This window comes from Dipodomys merriami, unplaced genomic scaffold (assembly GCF_024711535.1).
Source record: "Dipodomys merriami isolate MVZ:Mamm:240054 unplaced genomic scaffold, mDipMer1.0.p SCAF_26, whole genome shotgun sequence".
Lineage (NCBI taxonomy): Eukaryota > Metazoa > Chordata > Mammalia > Rodentia > Heteromyidae > Dipodomys > Dipodomys merriami.
Genome location: NW_027204048.1, coordinates 6,523,194 through 6,547,528, shown reverse-complemented (window position 1 = coordinate 6,547,528; position 24,335 = coordinate 6,523,194). Strand labels below are relative to the sequence as shown.

At 51.9% G+C, this 24,335-nt stretch overlaps 1 protein-coding gene across 2 annotated transcripts in view; it reads left to right on the top strand.

Annotated features, from left to right (window-relative positions):
* Nucleotides 1-24,335, top strand: part of Caln1 (calneuron 1) — a 129,023-nt gene that overhangs the window by 77,720 nt on the left and 26,968 nt on the right. For both annotated transcript variants that reach the window (XM_070035601.1, XM_070035602.1), the window contains exon 4: nucleotides 3,294-3,406. In XM_070035601.1, the coding sequence (XP_069891702.1) occupies nucleotides 3,294-3,406 (113 nt within the window). The remainder of the gene's footprint in view (nucleotides 1-3,293; nucleotides 3,407-24,335) is intronic.

Below are 24,335 nucleotides of genomic sequence, written 5' to 3'. Positions count from 1 at the left end.
GGCTGGCTTTGAACTGTGATCCCCAGTGCCAGCAAGCATGGAGATCGTGGCTGCCTTCTCTTCCCATGGGAGTTCTTAGATGGTTCCAGTTGCTGAGCGAGCATCTGGTAGCAGTTTCTGCTATGTAATGAGTGCTCAGAGGATGCTGGATGGGAGGACCAAGGATGGAGGACCAAGGATGGAGGACAGGCCCCCTGGCCGCTTCCCTGTACTCCATGTGTGGAGAGGGAGCTTGGAGCCCTGGTCAGGGGGCACTGTGTGAAATGAGGCACCGCTCAGCGTATGTAACCCGGGTGCCTCAGTCTCCCCTGTTTAGAGGACTTGCAGAAGGGGCTGGACGCCCTACCCTGACCGGCACGGACTGGCAGCTGCTAGGATGTCTGCTCTATGTCAGCTAGGCTGTACCCACAGGGCGAGGTGCAGAGACCACGACATGGGAGGGGGGCCTGGGGAGGGGGCAGGTGCCTGACTTCCTTGCCCAGAGCCCACACAGCTGGGCATGATGTCCTGATGTCCTGGTGTCCCGGCATCCAGCTGTCACAGGCCTTTTGTCTTCATGGGCTTCCCTGGAGCTGGGGTGTAACCACGTACTCACATCTGGTCGAAGGGAGTGTCGCTTACCTGTCTCCTTTTCCAGGTGTTAGACCCCTGCCCACCTTTAAAGGCTCTTTGCAGATGGCTGCAGGGCGACCTCTCTGCAGCTCAGCCTCTGCGGGGCTCAGCCCCAGCCAGGCCCAGGCCTCCCCTGATGCGGGGGAGCAGCTTCCGGAGGCCTGGCTCACCTGTCACCTGGGCCTCCCGGCTGCCTCTCTGTGCACGCCCCTCCCCTGGGTCACTGTGCACCTAGGATTTAGTCAGCTGATCATGAGAGAGAGAGAGAGTATCATACAGACTCTTTTCTTTCCCTTAAAATGTGCCCCTGCTCCCCTAAGTGCTCATTTTTGGTTCATTCCTTTCATTCTGCAGTGATTTCTTAATGATTATGTCACCTCTTTGGGACAGTTTCATCAGGTTGGTCTTGATGAGTGTTGTACGATCTGATCTAGGCCCTCCTGCAGCTTCCTGCCCTGGTTCAAGTTCACTCTCTCCACTCCCGTGGTGGGGAGGGGGGAGGTATGGGGGGGAAGATGCGATCCTGGGCAGGCAGGCCTCAGGCCTCATGCTGCTTGCTAAGTGGATGGCAGTGTTTGGCCGCCTGGGGAGGGCCAGGGGTCTGGGCTGCTTGGAGTGGATCCCACTCTTTCTGCAGTGATTTTCCTGCTCAGGATTCAGAAAACAATTTCGCGAAATGAAATTTGTGCAATTAAAAGTCATTCCGTACTCCAGGCCGGGCAGCGGTCTGGAAGCTTCTGCCTTTGTCCTTAGGGGACTCGGAAATTCATTATACCCAGACCCATTCCTTCTCTGGTGGCAGGAGCTATGTGCGAGGTCTCTGAGGAAGAAAAAAACCATCTGTGAGAATGAGAGACGATGCTGAGGGGGTTAGCTGGTGTTGTGGGGAGCTTGTGGCCAGCTCCCCAAAGCTCCCACGCTCTGCAGTGTCCCTCTCCCCCAGCTGACCTCCCACTTGATGCCCCCCTCTAGCTCAGATAGGAAAACGCAGGACAGCTGACAGAGTTTGGGAAGGAAGAGGAACCTGCGCCAGGGCTATGTGCTAGGGACCTGGAGTGTGTGCTGGGGGGCCTGGGGTGTGTGGCAGAGGCCTGGGGTGTGTGCTGGGGGCCTGGAGTACATGGCGGGGTCTGGGGTCTCACACTATGGGGGTTCCCTTGGGGCTCTGAGCTGAGCACCAGCTGTGCCGGGCGCTCTCTGTGGGACCTTAAATTCTTGTTTTCGGCAAAGGTGGGAAGGTGGCGTGGGAGGAGGAAATGGTGGCGTTGGGGTGGGATAGCAGTATGCTGCCCTGGAGGCCCCGAGCTCGGCGCCTGGCGCCCCGCCAGCCTTACATAAGCGCTTCTTATTGCTTCCTATTACTCGTTATATTTTTTGGCCGGGGAGGAGGGGGCAGCCCTGGGCAGCACTCTAGCACCTGAGCCACACCTCCAGCCCTCTGCTTTCTGCTTTGTTCTTGCTTCAAGCAGGTTGTCCTAACTTTCCCCAGGCTGGCCTCAGGCCGTGATCTTCTTCTCTCTGCCTCTTGTGTGGCTGGCACCACCAAACCCGGTTTCTATTATTACTGTTTAAATGATTACGTAAGATCTCTAGTGGCTGACCTGAGACCCAACAGCTACACCGGCAAGAGCAATTTAGATTTAATTGGTGTCAATACCAGGCAGCTGGCAGGCAGCTAGCGCGCTCTCTGTGCAGGAATACCAGGGCCAGGGGAGATCATTCCAGACAGAAATTCAGTGACCAGCGTCTCCGTGAGTTTCTGCATCCCACGCCCCGGCTCTGTGCTTCCATTTCCTTACCTGTGGAACAGCAACTGAAGCTGTGGATACATCAGCCCTCAGCCCTCGGCCCTCAGGGCTCTGCATCCTGAGACTCAAGTTCAGACGAAGACGCGAGGGCTGGAGGTGTGGCTTGGGTGGTAGAGCGCCTGTGCTTGCTCCCAGCTCCACAACACCAAGACAAGGTTGCTGCTCCACTGAGCAACCAAACACACGATCTAAATAGTATTCACGTTGCGTTAGGAATGGCGTGCCAGCCGAAAAATACTGAAAATGTATAGCAGATGCTATATGCCAGTTCATTAAAAAAATTTTAAGTTATTTTTTTTGTGGTACTCTAAATCAGACGTGAATGCCACCCCTCACCCCACCCACCCCTGCCACCCCTCACCCCACCCACCCCCCACCACCCCTCATTCCCCCCACCCCCCACTCCACCTACCCCCACCACCCACCCCCGCCACCCCTCATTCCCCCCACCCCCGCCACCCCTCACCCCACCCCCTGCAACCCTTCACTCCACCCACCCCCACTCCACCCACCCCCACTCTACCCACCCCCCACTCCACCCACCCCCGCCACCCCTCACCCCACCCCCCCACTCCACCCACCCCCCACTCCACCCACCACCACATGGCTAGTCAGCCCTGTCTGAGAAGCTACATAAACCGAGGTGGCCTGGAGGCCTGGCTCAGCTGGGGCGGCGCCAGCCTAGCAAGCAAGAAGCCCTGAGCACAGACTCCAGTCTAGCCGAAGGACATTCATGCTGGCAATTTTCAGTGATGCTAGGCTTTCTCTCCTTCCGGGACCAGGAGGAGAGCGCAGGGCTGCGCTGCAGGGGGTGCAGCGGGTTCAGGGCTCAGCGCCTGCGCCGCCCCTCATGCTCCCTTCCTCTCCCTGCAGGCGACGGCCAGGTGGACTTCGATGAGTTCATGACGATCCTCGGGCCCAAGCTGGTGTCCTCGGAAGGTCGCGATGGTTTCCTGGGCAACACGATAGACAGCATCTTCTGGCAGGTGAGCGAGCGCGCGCTTCCTCCATGAGGCTACTTCTTGGTCACGTGTGTCGGGACAGCTGGGGATGGCTGAGCAAGCTGGGGACATTGGTATCCCTGTACAAGGTTCGCGCTGGGTGCTCTTGAGCCAGACTTACCCTCATCCGTTGAGCTGCATGTCCAAGCCCAGGCCCGGGCTGCCTCCTTTGAGCCAAGGACAGCTGCAGGCCTGTGTAAGGTCCGGAGAGTGGCTTGCCTCCCCACATTCTCCCCTTCTGGCTTGCGTCTGGGCCACGTGATTCCCACATCTGAGTCCCCATGCCTGGGGCCCAGCGTGCCATGGAGGTGGACCTAGCTCGGCCTGGGGCCCGGAGGCCCTGGTGGAGGTGCATGGCGGCCAAGCGCTTGGCTCTGCCGGGACTCTGTCCTTGGGTGGCATTAGGTTTTATCAGCAGCACTCCCTTTCTGTCCTGTAGCCTTTCTGGAGATTCCTGACAACTGCGTTGTAATGATTAGAATGATGACCATTCCTCATGCTAAGACGTGACTCGTGTTTCCCAGCTGTGGAACAGAGCGGGTGGTTTATGAAGCCTATTGCTGATGTGAAGTTAGATGCATTACCGCCTGGGCATCTGGGACCCTGGACTTGGCATGGTCTCCTTAACTGCTTGGTGTGTTTCTGGTCTTCCACAAAGGCGCTTCTCCGCCCTAGCTAAGGGCTGCGATGGACTTGAATCTCTTATCTTGTGCATGTAGGTCATCAGTAAATATTGAGTAAGAACTTACAATACAACAATAACCACAGACCCAAGCCAGGGTGCAAAGACCTGGGGTGTCTGGGGAGGGGGACCCACAGCTCCATGCACCAAGGAAAGCACAGAGGAGGACACCAGCTCCTGCCTTCCTAACTTGTGGTTGTGGTCAGACATGAGATCACAGGGAGGCAGACAGGACTTTGCAGACCTGAATTCTAAACTGGGCCTGGTGAAGGCTGACTGCCAGAGCTGGATGGCCGGTCGGGTGGGGACCCTGGCTGGAGGAGGTTGGAGTCAAAGGTGGGAGGAAGTCACAGAGGGGGCTGGATGAACAAGGAAGAGCGGAGGGACAGACAGGCCCACACGTGCACACACACGTGTCGGTTTCTGGAGCTGAGGGAGTCGGGGAGGAAGCTGCCCTGCCTTGGGATGGCTGGCTTGGGTCTGACGGTCATCAGCAGGTTCTGCTTTCTGGCGAGAGACACCTGCGGGATCTCTCTCCAGGGACGAGGCCAGGTTGCCATGGAGACAGGCAGGCCCATGCACCTGGACGGTGTGATTGTGATGTGCACCCGAGCTTCACATCATGGAAAACCAGGGCTGCAGAGCCCATAGTCCCCACGGGGCCCAGGGCAGGAATTGCAAACAGCTTTGGCAGGGAGGCGCTGCCTCTGTGAGGGCGGCTGCAGGCTCGTGGTTGTCTGAGGGCAGGCCTGGAGGGTGGGCTGCAGGCAGCCCTGCTCCCCTGGCAGGACAGGGGTCCTCGGGTCCCAGCTCTGGGACGTCTCCACATGGCTGATTCTGTGTCCTCCTAAGATGGCGGCTTGCCTCCCTCTCGGCGAATGACCCACGAGAGGCCAGCAGGGACCGTGGTCACCTCGCCCACCTGGCTGCAGAAGTCACTTCCTCATGTCCTATGGACACAGCGTTGTCCCTGAGTGGCAGACCTGCTGAGATGCATGCTCCTCAGACATCCCTGCCCTGTACCCCACACCATGAGCCGCATACCCCAGAACCTCGCCACGAGCCTCACAGCCCCGTGGAGGCCACAGTGGCAGAGGAAAGTGCTGTTCAACCCTGCCAGGCCGCCGTTCACACGGCCTCCTCCTTGTCCTCACGTCCTGCAACGAGTCTGCAGACTGCAGACAGTGGCTGTACAGTGAGAGGATCCTGGGAGGTCAGCCTGACCCGGGGATATTAGAGGCAGTGGGCACATCTGCTAATCTCTCCTCTAAAAGGGGTAGGGTGCAGTCCCTCATTCACTCATCCACAGCTGTGTCCAGATCCAGACCTCTTTGCCAGATTGACTTGCTTCCACCCTGGTCATCCAGCCACAGACCTGCTCTGCTCCCCGAGGGCTGTCCACTCCCCCTCCGCTAGTGGGCCAGTACACAGGAGATGGTCAGACACCTGCAGATGACCATGGAAAGGATGATGATGAGGGTCACAGACGATACTGCTGTTCCTGGGGACCACTCAATACTTCCTGGTCGTTCTGGGGTTTGAATTCAGGGCCCTGCACATACTCAGGAAGTACTGTACCATTTGAGCCATGCTCCTAGCTCTTTTTTGCACTACTTAAGCTTCCTTGCCTGTGGTGTCCTTGGGCTGTGATGCTCCTGCAGACTGGGATAACAGGTGTGAGCCACTGGCGCCTGGCTGATGTTTTACATCTAGTTTTTATTTTAAGGGTCAGTTGTTCTCTAGGAGCAGATGCTCCACACATCACATCTGGTGTCAGCAGACTTCTTCTCTTGCAATATTTTGTCAATATGCCAGTCTGCCAGAGTTCTGGATCCAAACTGGTGCTCACTATTCTAATCTAATGGGGCTTAGAGACCACTGACAGCCAGGGAGCTCATCTTGATTCCCAGAGTGATCTGACCAAGAGTGAAATGCCAAGTTCACACCTGTGATCCAAGCTACGTGGGAGGATTGTAGTTGGAGACCAGCCTGGGCAAAAACATGAACAAGACTCCCATTCAATCAGCAACTGGACACTGAGGTGCGTGCCTGCCATCCAAGCCATGCAGGAAGCATAAAATAAGAGAATTTTGGTTGTCAGGCTGTCTGGGCATCAATGTGGCATGCTTTTTGAAAAATCCTAAAAGCAAGAAAAGCTGGGGTTTTGGCTCACATTGGAGAGCCTGCCTAGCAAATGCAAGGCCTTGAGTTCTCAAAGTGGTTCTAAAAGTGTTAGAAATGCAGATTCCCAGGCCCTACCCTAGATCTGCTGATTCAGAAATTCCAGTGGACAGGATCTCCTCAGTCCCCCGGAGAACAGAGAGAGGCTCACTAAAGTTGAGAACAATCTGAGCATGACAATAGAGAAGAGGGATAAGGTACACTTGAACTCTGAGAGGGATACTTTCCATACACAAATCAAAAGAGTTATACAATGCACAAATCTAAGAGATAGATGCTAAATGAAAAAAATAACTAGATAGTATTTTACTCCTATAAGAAAATAATAACTCACTATGCTACAAAAAACAAATTCCTCTGACCAATTAAATGTAATAGTTTATTTGAGTGAAGAAATCAAAGGAGCAACTTGATTCATGAATCTGGAAGCTTCCGGAACCAATGCAGGATATGACAACTCTGACCTATTATGTGACTTAACAGTTATAGGAAATGAAAATGTGACCTAGAAAACAATCTCATTGATGACAGCCTAGCCAGTCATCCAGCCAATCAGTTACAGCCTAGCCAGTTAGGTACACCTAGCCAACTATCTAGCCAATCAACTACAGCCTAGCTAGTAATCAGCCCATCAGTTATGGCTTAGCCAGTCATCTGGCCAATCAGCTACAGCCCAGCTAGTCATCCAGCCAATTAGACACAACATTGTCAGTTTGTTGTCTTGACCTGTGCCCTTTCACAGATTTTCTTGTCCATTCTCTGCTGTTGAGGTTGAGGAGCTGGCACCCTTGTATAGAGCTGCTATGGATGTAAGTTGTGTGACTTCCCTAAAACTACTGGGTGATGTTAAGCCACAACTGCTATGTATTTGTACCATGCAATTAAGAACAGTTCTGTGTCTAGGAATTTGTCATGTAAAAATCAGTCAGAGGTATAGAAAAAATGGGGTATTGTACCATTATTTAAAATAATGTTTTCCTTCAAAGTCAGCAGGAAAGTCAAGATTAAATTTATGGTATAATTACATGGCAGCACTATATCTATTATGTATTCATTTATTATGCTTCCCTTTACATGCGTTTATATTCATCTAGTCCATACCATTTATATTCATAGAGAGAAAGAAATAGAACTTACAATAGGTCTGACAGTCCTTGTTATTACTGACAGGAGTAAAAGTCAGTGTGATGTTTTTTTTTTTTACTTTGTATTTTTTGAAATTCCTCTAAGTAGTATGTTTTGTTGTATTATTACTCAATCAGGTAGACAAAAATCTCTAACAAAATCACATTGCAAAACAGTTGCTCTGATGGCAAATAAAGTGTGAGCAGAGTCGTTTCTAGTACAGGCACCCATTGTTTACAGACAGGCAGAAAGTTCATGTGGCACCAAGTGGTATAAAGTCAGAATTAATCACCACCTCCAGCGACCTGGAGCTGTCATGTTGAGGCTGCTGTGCTGGTCCTGGGCTGCGGACGGAGCCCAGTATCCGAGGGGCACTAGCCAGGCTGCAGTGGATGGCGGCCCTGGATTTCCAGACTGTGCTGGGTGCTCAGGCATTACTCATTGGGGCTGACTCATTGGGGTTGGGAAGGTGGCTCAGTGATAGAGTGCTTGCCTTGCATGCATGAGGCCCTGGGTTCAATTTCTTCATAAACAAAAAGAAAAAAGCCGGAAGTGGCGCTGTGGCTCAAGTGGTAGAGCGCTAGCCTTGAGCTGAAGAGCTGAGGGACAGCGCCCAGGCCCAGAGTTCAGGCCCCACGACCGGACCCAAAAAAAGAAGAAAAAAAAAGAATGCCTGACTCATGGTTCAAGCAGAAAGGAATTCGAAGTCATTTTTTGAAATCCCCTTTAAGTCAATTCACGGCTATCTCTGTGGCGTGATGTCTGGTCTCAGTTGAAAGGTTAGAAGAGGAGAAAGGTAGGACAAGGGGTCCCATGATTCAGGACCTTGTGTTTAGGACCTTGCGAACTTCAGAGTCACGAGAGAGCAGGCATGGATCCGTGTGTGTGTGTGTGTGTGTGTGTGTGTGTGTGTGTGTGTGTGACTTTTGGAGTTTTCACTCAGAACCTCTTCCTAGGCAGATCTTCTGTCTCTAGAGCCATGCCTCCAGCCCAGTCATGGATTTTCTCAGTTGTTTCTCTTGGGTGCTCTGTTTGCGGTGTCTATAAATTGTGTGATTTCCTTTCTTCCTCCTGGAAATGCATCCCTTAGTTCCTTCTGTGTTGGCTGAGGCCTGCCTGTTGCTCAACATCTATTAGATATTCGGTGTTAGGCACTGACTCTTCTCCAGTAATCTTTTTAAAATCATGAGCAGATATGATAGCTCTTATCAAATACCCTTTGAATCTGTAATGAGAGGATCACGTGGCTCTTTTTGTTTTGGCTTGTTGATATGATGCAGTGCTTCATACATTTCCTAAGATTAAATAATTTTTTCCACAGTCCTAGAACTAATATTAGTTGTCCTGACAGGTCATTTTCTCAATGTAATTTGAATTTATAATGCAATTTCTAAATTTGATTTGCCATTTTGATTTTTTCATGCATATTCATGAATTACAAGTGGCACTGTGTGAGTGTCACCCTTAGTCATCCTGGCGTGATAAAACCCGCGTGTGAACTTTATGTCACATGCTATGATCTATACTCACCTATGATCTGCAGCATGGAGATCGCCAGTCGGAATCTAAGCCGACTTCCTTGTGGACCACTTTGATGTGCTGGCAGCCTTGGTTTCCTTTTTGAGATAATGCTTTTGTCAATGCTAAAATTTAATTGCTTTTTTCTTTTTTTAAAGTCTGTTTTGGAAATTTCCATTGTCTTCAAGAATGGCACTCATTCCTCAAAATTACTTAACCTGCTGGGCACCAGTGGCTCACACCTGTAATCTATCTGAACTCCAGAAGCCGAGATCCTAGGACTCAGAAGACCAGCTCAGACAGATAAAAGAGAGAGACTCTTACTTCCGACTGAACCACCAGAAAGCTGGGAGTGGGGCTGTGGTTCAAGTGGTAGAGCGCCAGCTTTGAGAAAGCTGAGTGTTAGGCCTAAGTCCCAGTCCCCGTTTAAAACAATAGCACTCGCTTCTCACTGCTAGTGCTTCTCTTAATTGTCACTTTTGTGTTTCCTCGTTTTTCATTAATTGGATACACCAGATGGCTGTCTATTTTAGTGCTTTTAGGCAAAAAATATTCTCCTCTGTTTTGTGAGTATTTTCTGCCCCCCCCCATCTAATTTTCTGTTCTGGTGTTTTCTGCTCTCATTCTTATTTCCTATGTCTGTGTTTTCTTCTTAACTATTAATAAATTCTCCTGTTAAATGATTCTTTTATCGAGCTTTTGATTAATTAAATGATTTTGATACTATGGTCTAATTGTGGCAGTCCCCTGTCTTCAGTCCATTGGCCTGGGAAGACATTACAGAGGACTTGGCTTAAGCCCTCACCTTAACTCCTTGGTTCTGCCAGTTACTACCCAAGGTTCAGTGTGGACCCGCCTTGTATGACCTTATAAATCTATGTTTTCTGTCTCCACATGTGGGGCTCCATGGGATGGAACTGTGGATGAGGTTCTGTGGGACGGAATTGTCCCCTGGGCCAGTATTGAGTCTGTGACAGTTGCTGCACCTCAGAGTCACATTCTGTCCTCCCCTACCTTTGGTGCCTCTGGCCCATCCGCTCTGTACCGTTTTCCTTTGTCTCTGTGTCTGCGTGTCTGACTGACCCATCTGCCTTGCTGTTGGGGGCTCTTGTCTAGTAGGATGTGGAGATGGGGTTAAGGCACAAAAACACTGCTGTTCTGGAGTTTATATCAAGTGGGAAATGGAGAGGGAGAGGGGGAAAGAGTGGGGGGAGAAGGAAAGGGAGAGAGAGAGGGAGAGAGAGTGCATTTAATCAGTGGGTGATGAATGAGGCACTTCGTGGCTCCGTAGGTTGTGGGCAGGCTGGAATGGCTGGAATGGCTGGAATGGGCCTTGCTGGGCAGTGCACCTTCTCCAGGAATGTGGAGAGGAGGTATTGAGGTGACCTGTGAACTCAGCCCAGGTTCCCAGAGTTCCCAGAGGGGAGGAGTGGGAATGAGGTGGGGGTAGGGTGGAAGGTGGTCTTCCATGGAGCAGGAGTTTGCCCTGTGGCTGGCTCAAGCCATGAAGCCAGCCATGGAATCTGGGAATGACAGCCTTCATCTGGCGGTCACCACCCCAGATTTTTCAAATTGGGGTGGGGTTTTGGTTTTTTTTGCTAGTAAAAAGTATGTATTATGTTAGTCCAATAGCCTCCTCTCCCATAGCTCAGCATGCTCTTCTCCTGGCAACACTAGGCCCATTTGGTACAGGCAGCAAATAATCCTCCTCTTCTCCCCTTTAGAGTCCAGCTCAGGACACCAGGATGGTTTGGAGTGGTGTTCAGGTGGACACTAGACATCTTTCTTGCTTCTCTTTTTCATCAGACCAGTTCTTTCTCAGGAGCCTCCTAGCAAGTTTTCCCTTCACCTGCTTAGCCACAGCCCACCCTGGGCTGAATCCTAGCTGCAAGGGAGTCACTACCAGAAGGGGGCGGGGCAGGGCGGGCTCAGTTCATCCTGCTCCCCCCTTGGCTTGGTCATCACTCAGCCACAACTCAGTGTGTGTGTGTGTGTGTGTGTGTGTGTGTGTGTGTGTGTGTGTGTGTGTGTGTGTGTGTGTGTGTGTGTGTGTGTTTAAAGGAAAAGGGAAGACATGACATGATATATGTTTCTAGGAAAGTGGTCTACAGCAAGTCCTTTATAGATATGACCTTCTAACTCTGTTGTCCATGCCACAGATGAGCTCAGGGCTCCCTGCCTCTGAGTGAGCTGTTTCTAGGGCGCAGGCGTGCCCTTGCTCTGCGCATTTTGTCGGCTCCTCTTAGGTAACTGCTGTTGTTTTCTTCTTTGTGGAAGGGAACTTGGAAGGCAGCCTGATCCTTTCTTTGTGGAGAACCTGTTTTCACAACCTGCCTGACACTGGCAGTGTGTCTTTATTATTTGCAACATCTGTTGGGTAGAAGGGGTCTTTGTGTTGCTTTCCCAGGCCATGGAGAGCGTGGGGTGCGCAGGCCCGGATCCCCCTTCACACGGCTTGGAGCGTGGATGTGGTGTGTCCTTCTCCCTCCATCCCCAGGCACATATACCAATGGATGTCTTCCAGATTTGACCTCTGCCCTCTCTCATCTTCAGTTCCCATGAGACACTCATTATTTTCTTTTTCCTTTCCTTCTTTCCTTTCTTTTTCTTTTCTTCCTTCTTTCCCTCCTTCCTTCCCTCCTTCCTTCCCTCCCTCTGTCCCTCTCTCCTTCCCTCCCTCCCTCTTTCCCTCCCTCCCTCCCTTCCTTCCTTCCTTCCTTCCTTCCTTCCTTCCTTCCTTCCTTCCTTCCTTCCTTCCTTTCCTCCTTTCCTCCTTTTTTCCTTTCTTCCTTTCTTTCCTTCTTTTTTTGTTCATCTTGGGTCTTGAATTCTAGGCCTGGATGCTGTCCCTGTGCTCTTCAGCTCAAGGCAAGAAACTCTACCACTTGAGCCACAGTGCTACTTCCAGTTGTCTGGTTGGTTAATTGGAGATAAGAGTCTCATGGACTTTCCTGCCCAGGCTGGCTTTGATCCTCAGATCTCAGCTTCCTGGGCCAGTGGCACTGACATTTTCTTATTAAACAACAACAACAACAACAAAACTTATGCTGTGTGTATTCTGGGAAGTTGTAAGGCATCTGGCTGGACCTGGAACCAGTGCTCCCACCCGGCCAGCCCTGCACAGGACCCTCCACTCTGCCTCTCCTTACTGTGTGACTGTCAGCCCTCTGCTGTGTCTCTCTGAACCCCTGGGTCCTTGGCTTTTACAGACATGTCCACTGTGGAGTGCTGAGGGCTCGAGGCGTGTCAGCTGTGGGGCACTAGGTGAGGGCGGCTGTTCTCTGGGCGCCCCACGTTTTCTGGTAGAGCCTGTGAGTTGATGTTTGATGTCAGGGCCGGGGGCTGGTCCCTGGCTGCCCCCCCCAGCCGCGTAGTTACAGCCACAATCACCTGCACCATGGGCCCCCTAGCTCCTGTCAGCCTGCTGTGCCTGTGGTGGGGCCCCCCTCTTGCTTTCCTTGGGTGCTACTGGGTTTTGAACCGCTGACTTTGTGCTTGCTAGGTAGGTGCTCTACCACCTGAGCCAGGCCCCAAGCCCTTTTTGCTTTTGTAGTTTTTCAGATGGGTCTCAAACGCATTCTTGTTGGGGTTGGCCTTAGAGGGTGCCTTCGCCCAGGCCTCCCTCCTAACTGGGATTACAGGTGTGCGCCGTGGCACTGACTGAGCTTTTCCTTTCCTTTGCTCCCTGTTCCCATCTTTAGCTTGGGGGCTGTGCTGTGCCCCTCACAAGGCTGGCAGGACTGTGTGGAGCTGTTGCATGGCTGGACACAGGAGGGGCCTCTGCGTCTGGCCCCTGGGGACACACCCCACTGTCTGTCCTCACCAGGCACTCCCGCTCCTATGTGCCATGGATGTTTGGTGCTGGCTACCTGCGCTTGCCTACCCTGGCTCCCTGCACGCTGAGCCCTGAGCCCCCCCCCCAGACCCCACTCTGCCCAGGCTCTGCCCAGACCCTTCTCCACCACCAGCTGCATCCACTGACCCTGAAAAAGAGGAAGGATGGAGGCCAGGCGTCTTTGTTCTGGGAGACCTTGAGAGAGAGGCGGGCCCCCAGGCAGCTTAGACTTTTATCTGCCCTGAGGCCAGAGACAGAACTGAGCAAGCCCTCAAGGCGAGAGATGGAACTGAGTGAGTCCCCCTCTGAAGGACCCCTGAGGAGTTACCCCTGAGGGTCTCCCTGCAGACCCCTTCCCAGGCCCCTCTGCCCTCAAGGTCAGTGCTCCCCTCCCCCTCTCGCTTCTCCTCCAGTCCTCCAAGGCTCCCCAGGACAGACCCAGTCACCCCAGCTTTGTCGGATCTGTGTTTTCAGCCCTGGTCCCTCCCTCCCCACCAGGCATAGACACCTCCTGGCACCACCTGGGGGGCTCCCTTTGGCCACGTGCCCCTCCCCATCCTCGAACGGGGCACCAAAGCCCAGCTGTGCCTGTGTCCCGCAGGGCCCTGCCTGTTACTCACGGCCTGGCCCCGGCCCAGAGCCCCGGGGAGGCTGAGTCAGCACTGTTTACAGCACAATCAAAGCACTGTCTCAGTTTGTCCTTCTGTCACCTGCCTCAGGGCAGCATCCCACAGTGACCCACGCCAGGGCCCTGGAACCATCCCTGGGGAGGAGTACTCAGCACGCCCAGGAAAGGTGGCTTTACCCAGCACAGCACCTGTGCACAAGGCTTGCCACGGTCAGCACCACCTCAGATTTCCTTGACCATCGCAGCCCTCACCTGCTTCCCCGGCCCACACGGAGTGTCAGACAAGACCTTGTCCTAAAACCGGACTTAAGTGGCGTAATACTGTAGCGAGCTAGGCTTTTAGTTTTTATTCAAACCACATTTAATGATGTACTGTATCCGTGGTGATGTATGTGAATTCAGATTTGTTCTTGGGGAGACTGGGTTTGAGCCCAGGGCCTTGTGCCTATTCAACGAGTGTTGTACCCCAGAGACACACCTCCTGCCCTTTTTACCTTCAGTTGCTTTCCAGTTTGGGGTTTTGTTTTTGTGTGTGTGTGTGTCAGTTGTGGCATTTGACCCCCAGGGCCTGGGTGCTGTCCCTGAGACTCTTTGTGCTCAAGGCTAGTGCTCTACCATTTGAGCCACAGCGCCACTTCCAGTTTTTGAGTGGTTAATTGGATAAGAGTGTCCCGGGGACTTTTCTTCAAACCACAACCCTCAGATCTCAGCCTCCTGAGTAGCCAGGGTTATAGGCTTGAACCACCGGTGCCCGACTGGACTGTGATTCATGTGTACCACCATGCCTAGCTTCCATTGGTTGAGATGGGGTTCTGCTAACATTTTTCCAGACTGGTCTCAAACGTCAGTCCTCCTATCACCACCTCCCAGTAGCAAGGATTACAGACATGAGCCACCATGTCCTACTTAGGTTATCATAAATGATTTAAAGCGTGGCCATCTAGGGTGCCCCATAGCCCCCAAAGTTCACACACCTGTCTCTCACATAAATGACAGAGCACCTGTATAGCTTACATGCATCTGCCCGCCTTGCGCTAAACCATCTGCAGATGACACTCATGTACAGCATGGAGCCTGGGCACAAGTGACGTCTGTTCTCCTCACACCATGGTGTTCTGCTGCCTGAGATTAAGATGAAATCCTCTGTGAGGGGCCTCCACACCAGCTGTCACACACCTGTGCTGGGAGTGATCATCCAGCCCAGATCTTCTGGCCCAGACGCTGTCCAGGCACTGAGGTCACGCCTGCCCTCTGTGCAGCCCAAGTCCTCCCTGGCCATTCCTCGCAAAGTTGTCACAGAAGTGCCATCTGCCCCCCTGCCCTCGCGGCTCTGGTGTGTGATCCCACCTTGCCCCATGCCCCCCTCCCAACTCTGGGGTGCAATAGCACCTTGCCGTCCCCCGCATGCTATGGCTGACTCCTGTGGGGCTGCCTGGACTTGTACCCACTCTCTCTTCTCCGTGCCAACCTGCCTTGGGTGTTCAGGTATGGTGACAGCATGTGGGGTGTCATGCCAGCTGCGTCTGGTGTGGCTCTGAGAGAAGCTTGAGCGGGTCTGCCCTGGGCTCAGGGGTAAGTGGGTCCTGCGTCTGGTCACCCGGAAGCAGTCCCTCACCCTTGACACGACCTTCCTTCCTTCATTGACAGGACACAACCTTCATTCTACCGGGCTGGGCGTCTGCTGCATTCTCACCTTTCACATGTACACACAGAAGGTCAAAAAATTCCTCGATCAATTGCTTGTGCTTATTAATTTGTGGAACTTTCCTTAGAAAGTCAGCCATGGCTCCCTCTTCCCTACCATCTCCCCCAGCTACTGTCTTTGGTTTTTCAGCTCCGTCTTACACATAAGACATGGTTCCATTCTGTTTGTGTTCAGCATGTCTATGTATTTCCCTTGAGTTTGTTTCAGTAATCTGGCTACATAGCTGGATTTTAAAACTTTCAAGCAGATTCCTTTGTCTTAAGCTTGATAAGCGTGACCCCATTCTCTCCTGTCTCTCTGTCTGTCTCTCATGTATGATTCTTGTTGCTTTCAGACTGACTTGTTCTGTTTTTTTGTTTTTTTTTTTGGGTCCGGTCGTGGAGCCTGAACTCTGGGCCTGGGCGCTGTCCCTCAGCTCTTCAGCTCAAGGCTAGCGCTCTACCACTTGAGCCACAGCGCCACTTCCAGCTTTTTTCTTTTTGCTTATGTGGTGCTGAGGAATCGAACCCAGGGCCTCGAGCATGCAAGGCAAGCGCTCTACCACTGAGCCACCTTCCCAGCCCTGACTTGTTCTGTTTTTATTTCATGCATTCTGTTTGCTACTGGACAGATTACATTCTTATCTACCAAGTAGGTGACTCCCTCCCTCCTACACCCCTTTTTCTTTCATGTTCTGGAAGCCATAAATTATATCTTGCTCATTTTAGAAGTTAACCTTGTCTTTAAAATATACATGCTTTAACTATTGGTTTGGTTTTTTTTTTTTTTTTAAATAAAGTTCAAAGTTAGCAGCGTCTCTGTGGCCTTCCCAGCCCTCATGGCCTTGGCTTTGTTGTCTGTGATGTTGGTGTCCCTTGCAGAGGCCAGGGGAGGGCTGGCCAGGGCCAGGCGAGACTTTGCCTGCTCCCTGCCCCTTACCGCTCAGTGCTCAGCCTCGCTGGCCCCAGAGGGGAGCAGCTCCGTGGCCTTTCCTCCTGCGTGCATGGAGAGGTGGCAGTCCATGCTGCGTTGTTGTTCCAGACCCATCCTCAGCCTCTGTGCAGGGGAAGAGCTGGTGGCGTCCCTGGGCTGCCAGGGGGTGTGGTGTCTGGCCTGAGGGCCCTCAAAGGCCTGAGGAATCACCTGGAATATGACAAGACAGATGTGCACACATCCTGTGTGCAGCCCCACCATCTGCACCTTGGCCATTTTGTACAGCCCACTAGGGATGCTGTAAACATCCGAATGGTCTCTGGCTGAGCCACAGACCCACCCCTGCACCTGCTCCATCTCCCCGGGCTCTGGCAACTGCTGCATGGTGTCTGGGTGTGGTGAACGCGTGCAGTAGAGGCCGTGTCTTTAGTTTTCCTTTGTGCTGGCCCGTGAGGCACTGCCCAGATGCCTCTCCAGTGTCCAGGTACCCATCACAGTGGCAGATCTGCCCAGGACACCCCCGGAGTGCCCGGCTGGGCCTGCCCCACAGCTGCCCCCTGTAGTTGCACCGCCTGTGAGCTCACCAACACCCCGTCCTCTCTCCTGGGTCTCGGCAGATGCCTGGCTGGGGAAAAGGGCTTTGTTGGTGTGGGCCTTGTTCCCTCAGGTGACACCAGAGCAGCCAGTGTCACTGATAAAATCCCAGGAGGGACCTTGAGCCAAACCTGGGCCCTTTCTAATGGGCGCCATTAGACATGGACATGGGGGGCTGGGGCGTGTGTGCACGGCCTTTCCAGATCTCCAACCAAACTCGCCATCAGGAGACACAGTCCTCAAAGGCTGCTCCCAGCACCAAGGAGAAGCCACTGGGGTGCAGACACCAGGGTGCAGCCACGCGAGAGGAGGAGGAGATCTCAAATACACAAATGTTAAGATGGCTGCTGCTTTTTCCTTTGGTCATTTTTTCCTTGTTATTATAAAAGTGATGTACAGAGGAGTTACAGTTACATAAGTCAGGGACAGAGTCCATTTCTTTTTGGACACTGTCACCCCTTCCCTCACTCCCAGTTCTTCTCTCCCATCCCCACCCACAAGTTGTGTAGTTCATTCTCCACATAGTGTCCAGTGAGTACCCCTGCTGCATTTGTTCACCCTTAGTCCCTCCATTTCTGTGCAACCCCCCTTGTCCTCCCAAAGATAGATAAATAAACAAACAAAACAGACAAGAAAACAGCCACAAAGAAAAAAAATCTCTTGTTCCCACTCCCTGGAGTTCATTTTGGTGAGCATTTTTTATGATCAGAGGCACACAGGCGTGGCACCTTTGTGTTCCTCCCCTAGGAACGTCCTTCAGTGGTTTCACATGTGTGTATAATTCATCGTGTCCTGGTGTATCTTAGATCTAGCTTCCAAATATGAGAAAAAACATGTACCATGTGTTTCTCAGAGCTTGGCTTACCTCACTGTACATGATTGTTCTTGGTAAGATGGCTGGTTTTCCCAGAAAGGGGGCTACCCAGTGAGGCAAAGAGGGGTGAAGGGAAGTTAGTGGGCAGCCTAGGGCTGAGGACATGAAACTTCAAGAGACAGGCATCTCCCATGAGTCACTTGGCAGGCATTGGATGTGAGTTCTACCAGGGAAGATGGATGGCAGAGGGAATAATGACTGACTTTTGAATTAAGCTTTATGTGTGTGTGTGTGTGTGTGTGTGTGTGTGTGTGTGTGTGTGTGTGTGTGTGTGTGTGTGTGTGTGTGTGTACGCGTGTGCGCTCGTCTCGGGGCTTGAACTCAAGGCCTGGGTTCTGTCCTTGAGCTTTTTTACCTCAAGGCGAATGTTCTACCATTTGAGCCACAGCTTCAGTCACTGCATTTTAGGGGTTTATTGGAGATACGTCATGCCTGAGCTGGCCTTAAACCATGATCCTCAGGTCTCAGCCCCCCCCACCCCCACCCCATAGCTAGGATTAAAGGTGTGAGCACTGCCGCTCAGCTTTTTATTCTTTTAAAGAGGGAGACCACGGATCTGGTGTGGCTTGTTTCAAATTGGTGGCACAAGGAAGAACCACCTGCTTTAGTTCCTGCCTCTGTGTTCCTCTGTGGCAGCCCCACCATTGGGAGCAGCTGCCGTCCGTAGACATATCTTTGGGCAGTCCCCTTCACTCCAAACAATAGAGACCCTGCCAGCAGCTAATTGCTTTGGAGGGAGGCCCAGCTGGCAGGGCGGGTGCTGGCCGTTCCTGCACGGCCCCTGCTCCCTGGTGGGCCACTGGCTGTGCAACACGACCTTCTTTGCCCAGACACAAGGTTAATGAGAAAAGACCAGAAGATTCCTGCGCCCGCCATTCTGCTTCTCAGAACTGTTACCCAAATGGGGACCAGGCTGGCACCCACCCTAATTGCTAATCTGAGCAAAAGTGGTCCAGCCAAGGGGCGGGCAGAGAGCAGAAGCAGGAGTGAGGCTGTGCACCAGGCTGGGACCGGCTCCTCCCCCAGTGCCCAAAGGTTCCTTTCAAAGGACAGCAGGGCCCAAGACAAGGATGTCAGCCTCTATACAGCCCTGGCTGATGGTGCAGATGGCGTCTCTTAGGCCTGGCCTGCTCACGGCCACTGTCCCTTAGGCCTGGCTGCCACGTGCTCCCCAGACACAGCCATTCTGTGGCGCTCTGTCTCACCACAAGAGTGACTGAAATTCATAAAGAGGACTTGTTTTTTGCTGTCTACATATTTAATTGAACTGCACCAAGTCAGACGCTGTAGAGAAGACCAGCCTGGGTTAGATAGAAATAGCTCATGGTTTAGGCATTCTCCAGAAATGAGTCTTTATTACTGCATCTCCCCTATAGTCTATTTGTTGTTTTATTGTTTGTTTGTTTATCTAAGGTAATTGCAACTGTGGCTTTCTAAAAGTGTTTTTAAATGGCAGCTCTGGGACATGTGGGTAATTAGAATCCTTTTCATCCCTCAATTAAACTGCCAAAGTCCCTCACACTTCTTCTCTCCTAAGTTACTTAAACATAGCCGTGTAAATTTTGTTTACCCTCTTTGCTTGGTCAGGCAGCATTTTTGCTGGGATAATGAAGACACAGTCTTAGGGCCCTGTCGCATCAAATTATAAACTTTACCTTTGCCAAGATTCATAATGAGTGTTTGTAAGTGACAAATGATGCAGGGCCTTGGGAACTCACTCAGCTTTCAGGATCACAGCTGGTACTCTACCACTCGTGCCATGCCTCTAGGCCTGCTTTTTGTGCTTGTTAATTGAAGATGAAGTCTGGCCAACTTTTCTGTCCAGGTTGGCCTGGAATCTCAGTGCTCCAGGTCTGAGCCTCCTGAGTAGCTGAGATTGCAGGTGGGATCCACCACGCTCGGCACAACTCTGGTTTTCAAAGCCTGCAGCCTGAGCAAGGCACAGACACAGGTCTGCTCTCTGCACGTGGTGGAGGCTGCTGGACTCTGGCTCAGGGACCATTATTACCTATTGGCACATCCTCATTTCTGTGTTGTGAGCATGGGAAACACGGAATGCTTGGAGCAGAAGTCAGTTTTGAGGCAGTACGGTTGTCAAGCACAGTTTTCAAAGGTTTGTTGTGCAACTGCTTGTGTGGGATGCTGTGGACATCAAGGAGAATGGATGGTCAAACTGGCAGCGCCCTGGCCTGAGAGGCCTTGGGGATGAGCAAAGCACTCTCTGGGTATGTCCATGTGCTGCTTCCACAGTCAGACCATCTGGGATTGGACCCAAGGCATGACCAATGTATTAGTCTGTTGGGAGATTCATAATTGGAATTGCTGGCTATGATGGGAAGTTGGAGGAGGCGGGTCATGGGGTGTGTCCTTGGAATCTGGTTGGAGGAAGTGGGTCGGAGTCATATCCCTGGAGGCTGTTTGGAGGAAGCAGGTGGGGGACATGTGTCTAGGGCCTGCTTGGAGGAATTGGGGTGGAGGTTAGGGGGCTTGTGCTTTCCTGTGTCCTGCTCTCTGCCTCCTGGCTGCCATAGTGTAAACTACTCCCCTTGCATTTGACCTCAGTGATGCAAATACAGTGTTGGCACCTGCTCTCCAGTAGCGTCTACCCAGTTGGGTGTGTGTGTGTGTGTGATCTGAGCCCCATGCAGTGGGTATGTTTGTGAGTGAGAGAGAGAGATCTGAGGCCCATGCGATGTGTGTGTGTGTGTGTGTGTGTGTGTGTGATCTGAGGCCCATGCAGTGTGTGTGTGTGTGTGTGTGAGAGAGAGAGAGAGAGAGAGAGATCTGAGACCCATGCAGTGGGTATGCACACACACACACACACACACACACACACACACACACACACACACACACACACACACACACACACACACACACACACACACACACACACACACACACACACACACCCCAACCCACAAAATAGGCCCTCTGACAATGTTTCTGAGTATAACCACAGTATTACAAAGTAGTCCAGTTAGGTGGAGAATGTTTAGAAGGAAAAAAAAAAAACACCTCTGGAACAATTTTCTTCTTCTTTTTGGTTCAGTAATGATTTCAGAGAGCCTAAAACCATGTTAAAGGAAAGGCAGCTGCTGTCAGCATCTCAGGTCTAATTCTTGCAGGTCGATGCTGTAACTCCTGGTGAGATTGCCATGGTTGGTGATGGGGTGGCATCCCATGACCCAGGAGACACCACGTGGTTCTGGGCAGTCGGTGGTGATGCTCCTGTGCAGGGCATTACCACCTCGGTTAGAGGGAGTGAGGGGAGTGGCCTGGGGCCTGGGCCAGCCTGGCTCTACCCCCACCCTGCCCCCGGGTTCTCCTCCTCAAAGCAACAAAGGCAAGAGCACATTCTCTGGAGGCGGGCATGGAAAAGTTCAGTCATTGTGCGGAAAGTTCTTGGTGCCTCTGGACGTGAGGCACCGCAAGACTCAGGCCCCTTCGGTGCCCTCGTTTTTAAATAAATTCGGTTTTATTTTCAAGGTCTTTGGAGACGGACAAAAATAGAAGAAGAGGATGAGGACGCCCTGACTTCTTCTTGGAGGAATTTTTTTCCCCTTGTTATGTTTTTCAGCTAATTAAAAGAAAATGAAATGTTTTCCCCCGAGTCTATGACTTCTAAAGAGGCTTCAGGAAGCTTGGTTGCCTGACGGATGGGCGATGCTGGCTGCCAGCTTCTGCTGAGCCCCGTTGACCTCCCTGCCCCTGTCATAGCGGCCCTGGGGCGGCGGGGGGCTTGGGAGGTGCTCTCCTGCACTGAGCTCCAAGAGCCGTGCGTCTGGGGTCTGTGCCCCACCATCCTCTGTCTGTCATCTGTGCATCACCCCTACAACCCATGCATACACACTCACACACCTTTGCCCATGCTACTAGAAGGCCAGCTTCTTCTTGAACACAGATTCATACCAAAGAGACAGTAGCAATAATTGTTTAGAAACCCAACAGATCCCTGACTCTTGGGAACTTATTAAGTCATTAGTTCCTAATTAACTAATTAGCAAATTAACTGATTAAGTTGTCTTAAAGGAAGAACAGCTCGGTCAGGCACGTGGGTCCCAGGCAGCGGGCCAGCTGGTCCATCCCCCCCACAAGAGTCATAGCCTGGGATCCACGGTGTGTCATGGCACAGAGCTTTTCCAGGCCCGGGACTCAGGTTGTGAGCACCGAGTTAATTACTGTCTTCACTTCCGGACCCACTGTCATCATCAGCTCCAGAACCATCTCCTTTCTATATGATTTCTGATTCATTCTTACTCTTTCTCATAGACTCCTGAGTATCTAAGATTACAGGCATGAGCCACTGGCACCTGGCTGTTATGGTTTTTACCACTTTGAATTGTAAGAGTTGTTTTATATCCAACCCTTTGGATTGCAGCTTTATTAAGATTACAGACTAGGTCTTTTTGTATAGAGATCCCTACTGCCAAACACAAGAACACTCAGCCATGTTGAATGGATGAGGGATGGCTGATGGATGGGAGATGGATGGTGGATGGATGGATGGTTGGTGGATAGATGGATGGATGGTGGATGGATGGATTTTTATGGGTAGATGGATGGATGAATAGTTGTTGGGGTAGATGGATGGATGTTGGATGGATGATGAATAAGTGGATGGTAGATGAATGGTTGGATGATGGTAGATGGATGGATGATGGACGATGGTAGATGGATGGATGGTGGATGGATGGATGGTGGGTAGATGGATAGTTGGTAGATAGATGGTTGGATAATGGATAGATGGATGGATGAATAGTTGTTGGGCAGATGGATGGATGGTGGATGCTGGATAGATGGATGAATGATGGATGGATGGATGATGAATAGATAGATGGTGAGTAGATGAACGGGTGATGGGTAGATGGGCGGTTGGTGGGTGGATGGATGGATGATGGTGGGATGGATGAGTCAGCTGCCTTCATGTTTTGGAAGTGTCTGAGGTAAATGAGTTTTAATAGCTGAATCGGAGCTTGCTTCTGGAGAGCAAAATTCAAGGCTCTGACATTCTTGCCTTTTTGTGTCGGCAGTGTGAAGCCTAAGTGTTCTGGTGGAAAAATCTGAGCAAGCATTCTAAAATGGCGCTCATGGAAGAGGAGTTGGGGGCAGCGAAGACAAGATGTCTGTGGGAGGTGCTGGTCTGTGAGCATGGGTGGTGAGGACAGAGACCAGCCTTGTTGGTATGTGTAGGCTGTGCTTCCAGTGGACAGAGGGCTGGAGGAAGGGGGCTGGTTGTGTCTCCTTATGAGAGCACACACTGCTGGGCTGCAGCATGGGACACAGATGCACATGGTGTGGCACAAGCAGAAGCAAACCCAGATCTCAGGAGGTGGGCGGGGCCCCAGGGCAAGAAAACTCCTGGGACCCTGCTTGGGGTCCCCAGGCCATTGTCACTTCAACTCTGCACAATAAAGTTCTGGTAGCTAGAAGGTACTGCCTAAGTCTGTCATGTCTGTCCACAAACAGGGCAAGACAGAAGGCAGAGATGGGAGGATTATGGTTTGAGGCTAATTGGGAAGAAAAAAGTTGGCAAAAAAAAAAGGAAAGGAAGAAGGAGGAAGGAAGGAGGGAGGGAAGAGGAGGAAGGAAGAAAGGAAGGAAGAGGAGGAAGGAAGTGGAAGAAGGAAGGAAGAGGAAGGAAAGAAGTAGATGAAGGAAGGAAGAGGAAGGAAAGAAGTAGATGAAGGAAGGAAAGGAGGAAAGGAAGCTGGATATGCTACACACACCTGTAATCTCAGGTATGTGGGAGATGGAGGTAGGAGAGTCTCCATCTCAAGTGAGCCCCAAGATCTCAGAGGCCTTGTCAGCAAGAACAGCTGGAAGTGTGGCTCAGGTGGCAGAGCTTCTGCCTGGCAAGTGTGAGGTCCTGAGTTTAAACCCAGTGGGGCCCCAACCCCAAAAGCGGATCTGTGTTTTTCAGTGTGTGTATGGGAGACAGTGCAAGCCATTAGGCTGCAGCTCTGTCAGCCTCGAAGCTGCCCTCTGACCTCAGCCTGTGCCCTTGGACTCTGAGGTCCCCCAAACCTAATGTCCTGGGTTATGTGAAGCCCTGTGTGTGAAAGACAGAGCCTGGGCTTGCTGGGGAGGAAAACCTTCAATCTGTTATAAATGAGGGGGGGGAGGGAGAGAAAGACTGAGAGAGGGAGAGGGAGAGACAGAGATAGAGACAGAGGGAGGGAAATACAGAGACAGAGGGAGGGAGAGACAAAGACAGAGACAGAGACAGAGGCGCAGGCAGGCACCACAGCCTGGCAGGCGCTGACGTGCGGAGCCTTCCGATTTGGTGAGTCACCTGCGGCTGTGGGCAGGATTCTAATCAGAGTGGAAATTTATTCCTCTCATCCCCATCTGGGCCTTGCTAGCTTGGAAGATGCTTAGAGATATCTCTCTGCCCAGTCCCTGGAGTTCTAACCAGGGACAGATGGCCGAGTTTTACAATCCTGACCTGTACCGACGCGATTAGCTCGTGTTGTTCTGGAGAGGCTGGCTTTTTTTTTTTTTTTTTTTTTTTTTGCCTCCTGGGAACTAAGCTGGTGTGTAAATAAAAGACCCCGATGAACCCCCAAACCAAAGGATCTGATGAGAGATGAGAATGGTCATGGCTTCGGCTGCCGTGCCGGTGCTTGGCCCCCAACTTCCTGATGACAGTGTGTCCCTGGATAGGTGACAGTGCGTCCTTGGGTAGGTGACAGCGCTTCCTTGTGTAGGTGACAATGCATCCCCAGTTAGGTGACAGGGCCCCCAGTATTTGAAACAGAAAGCACAAGAGAGTTGTGATCGCGCAGTAATGGGGCTCTGGGTCGGTGCCTGGCGTGGATAGGCCGTTTATCAGCGTGGGCCCTGGCGTGCGAGTTGAG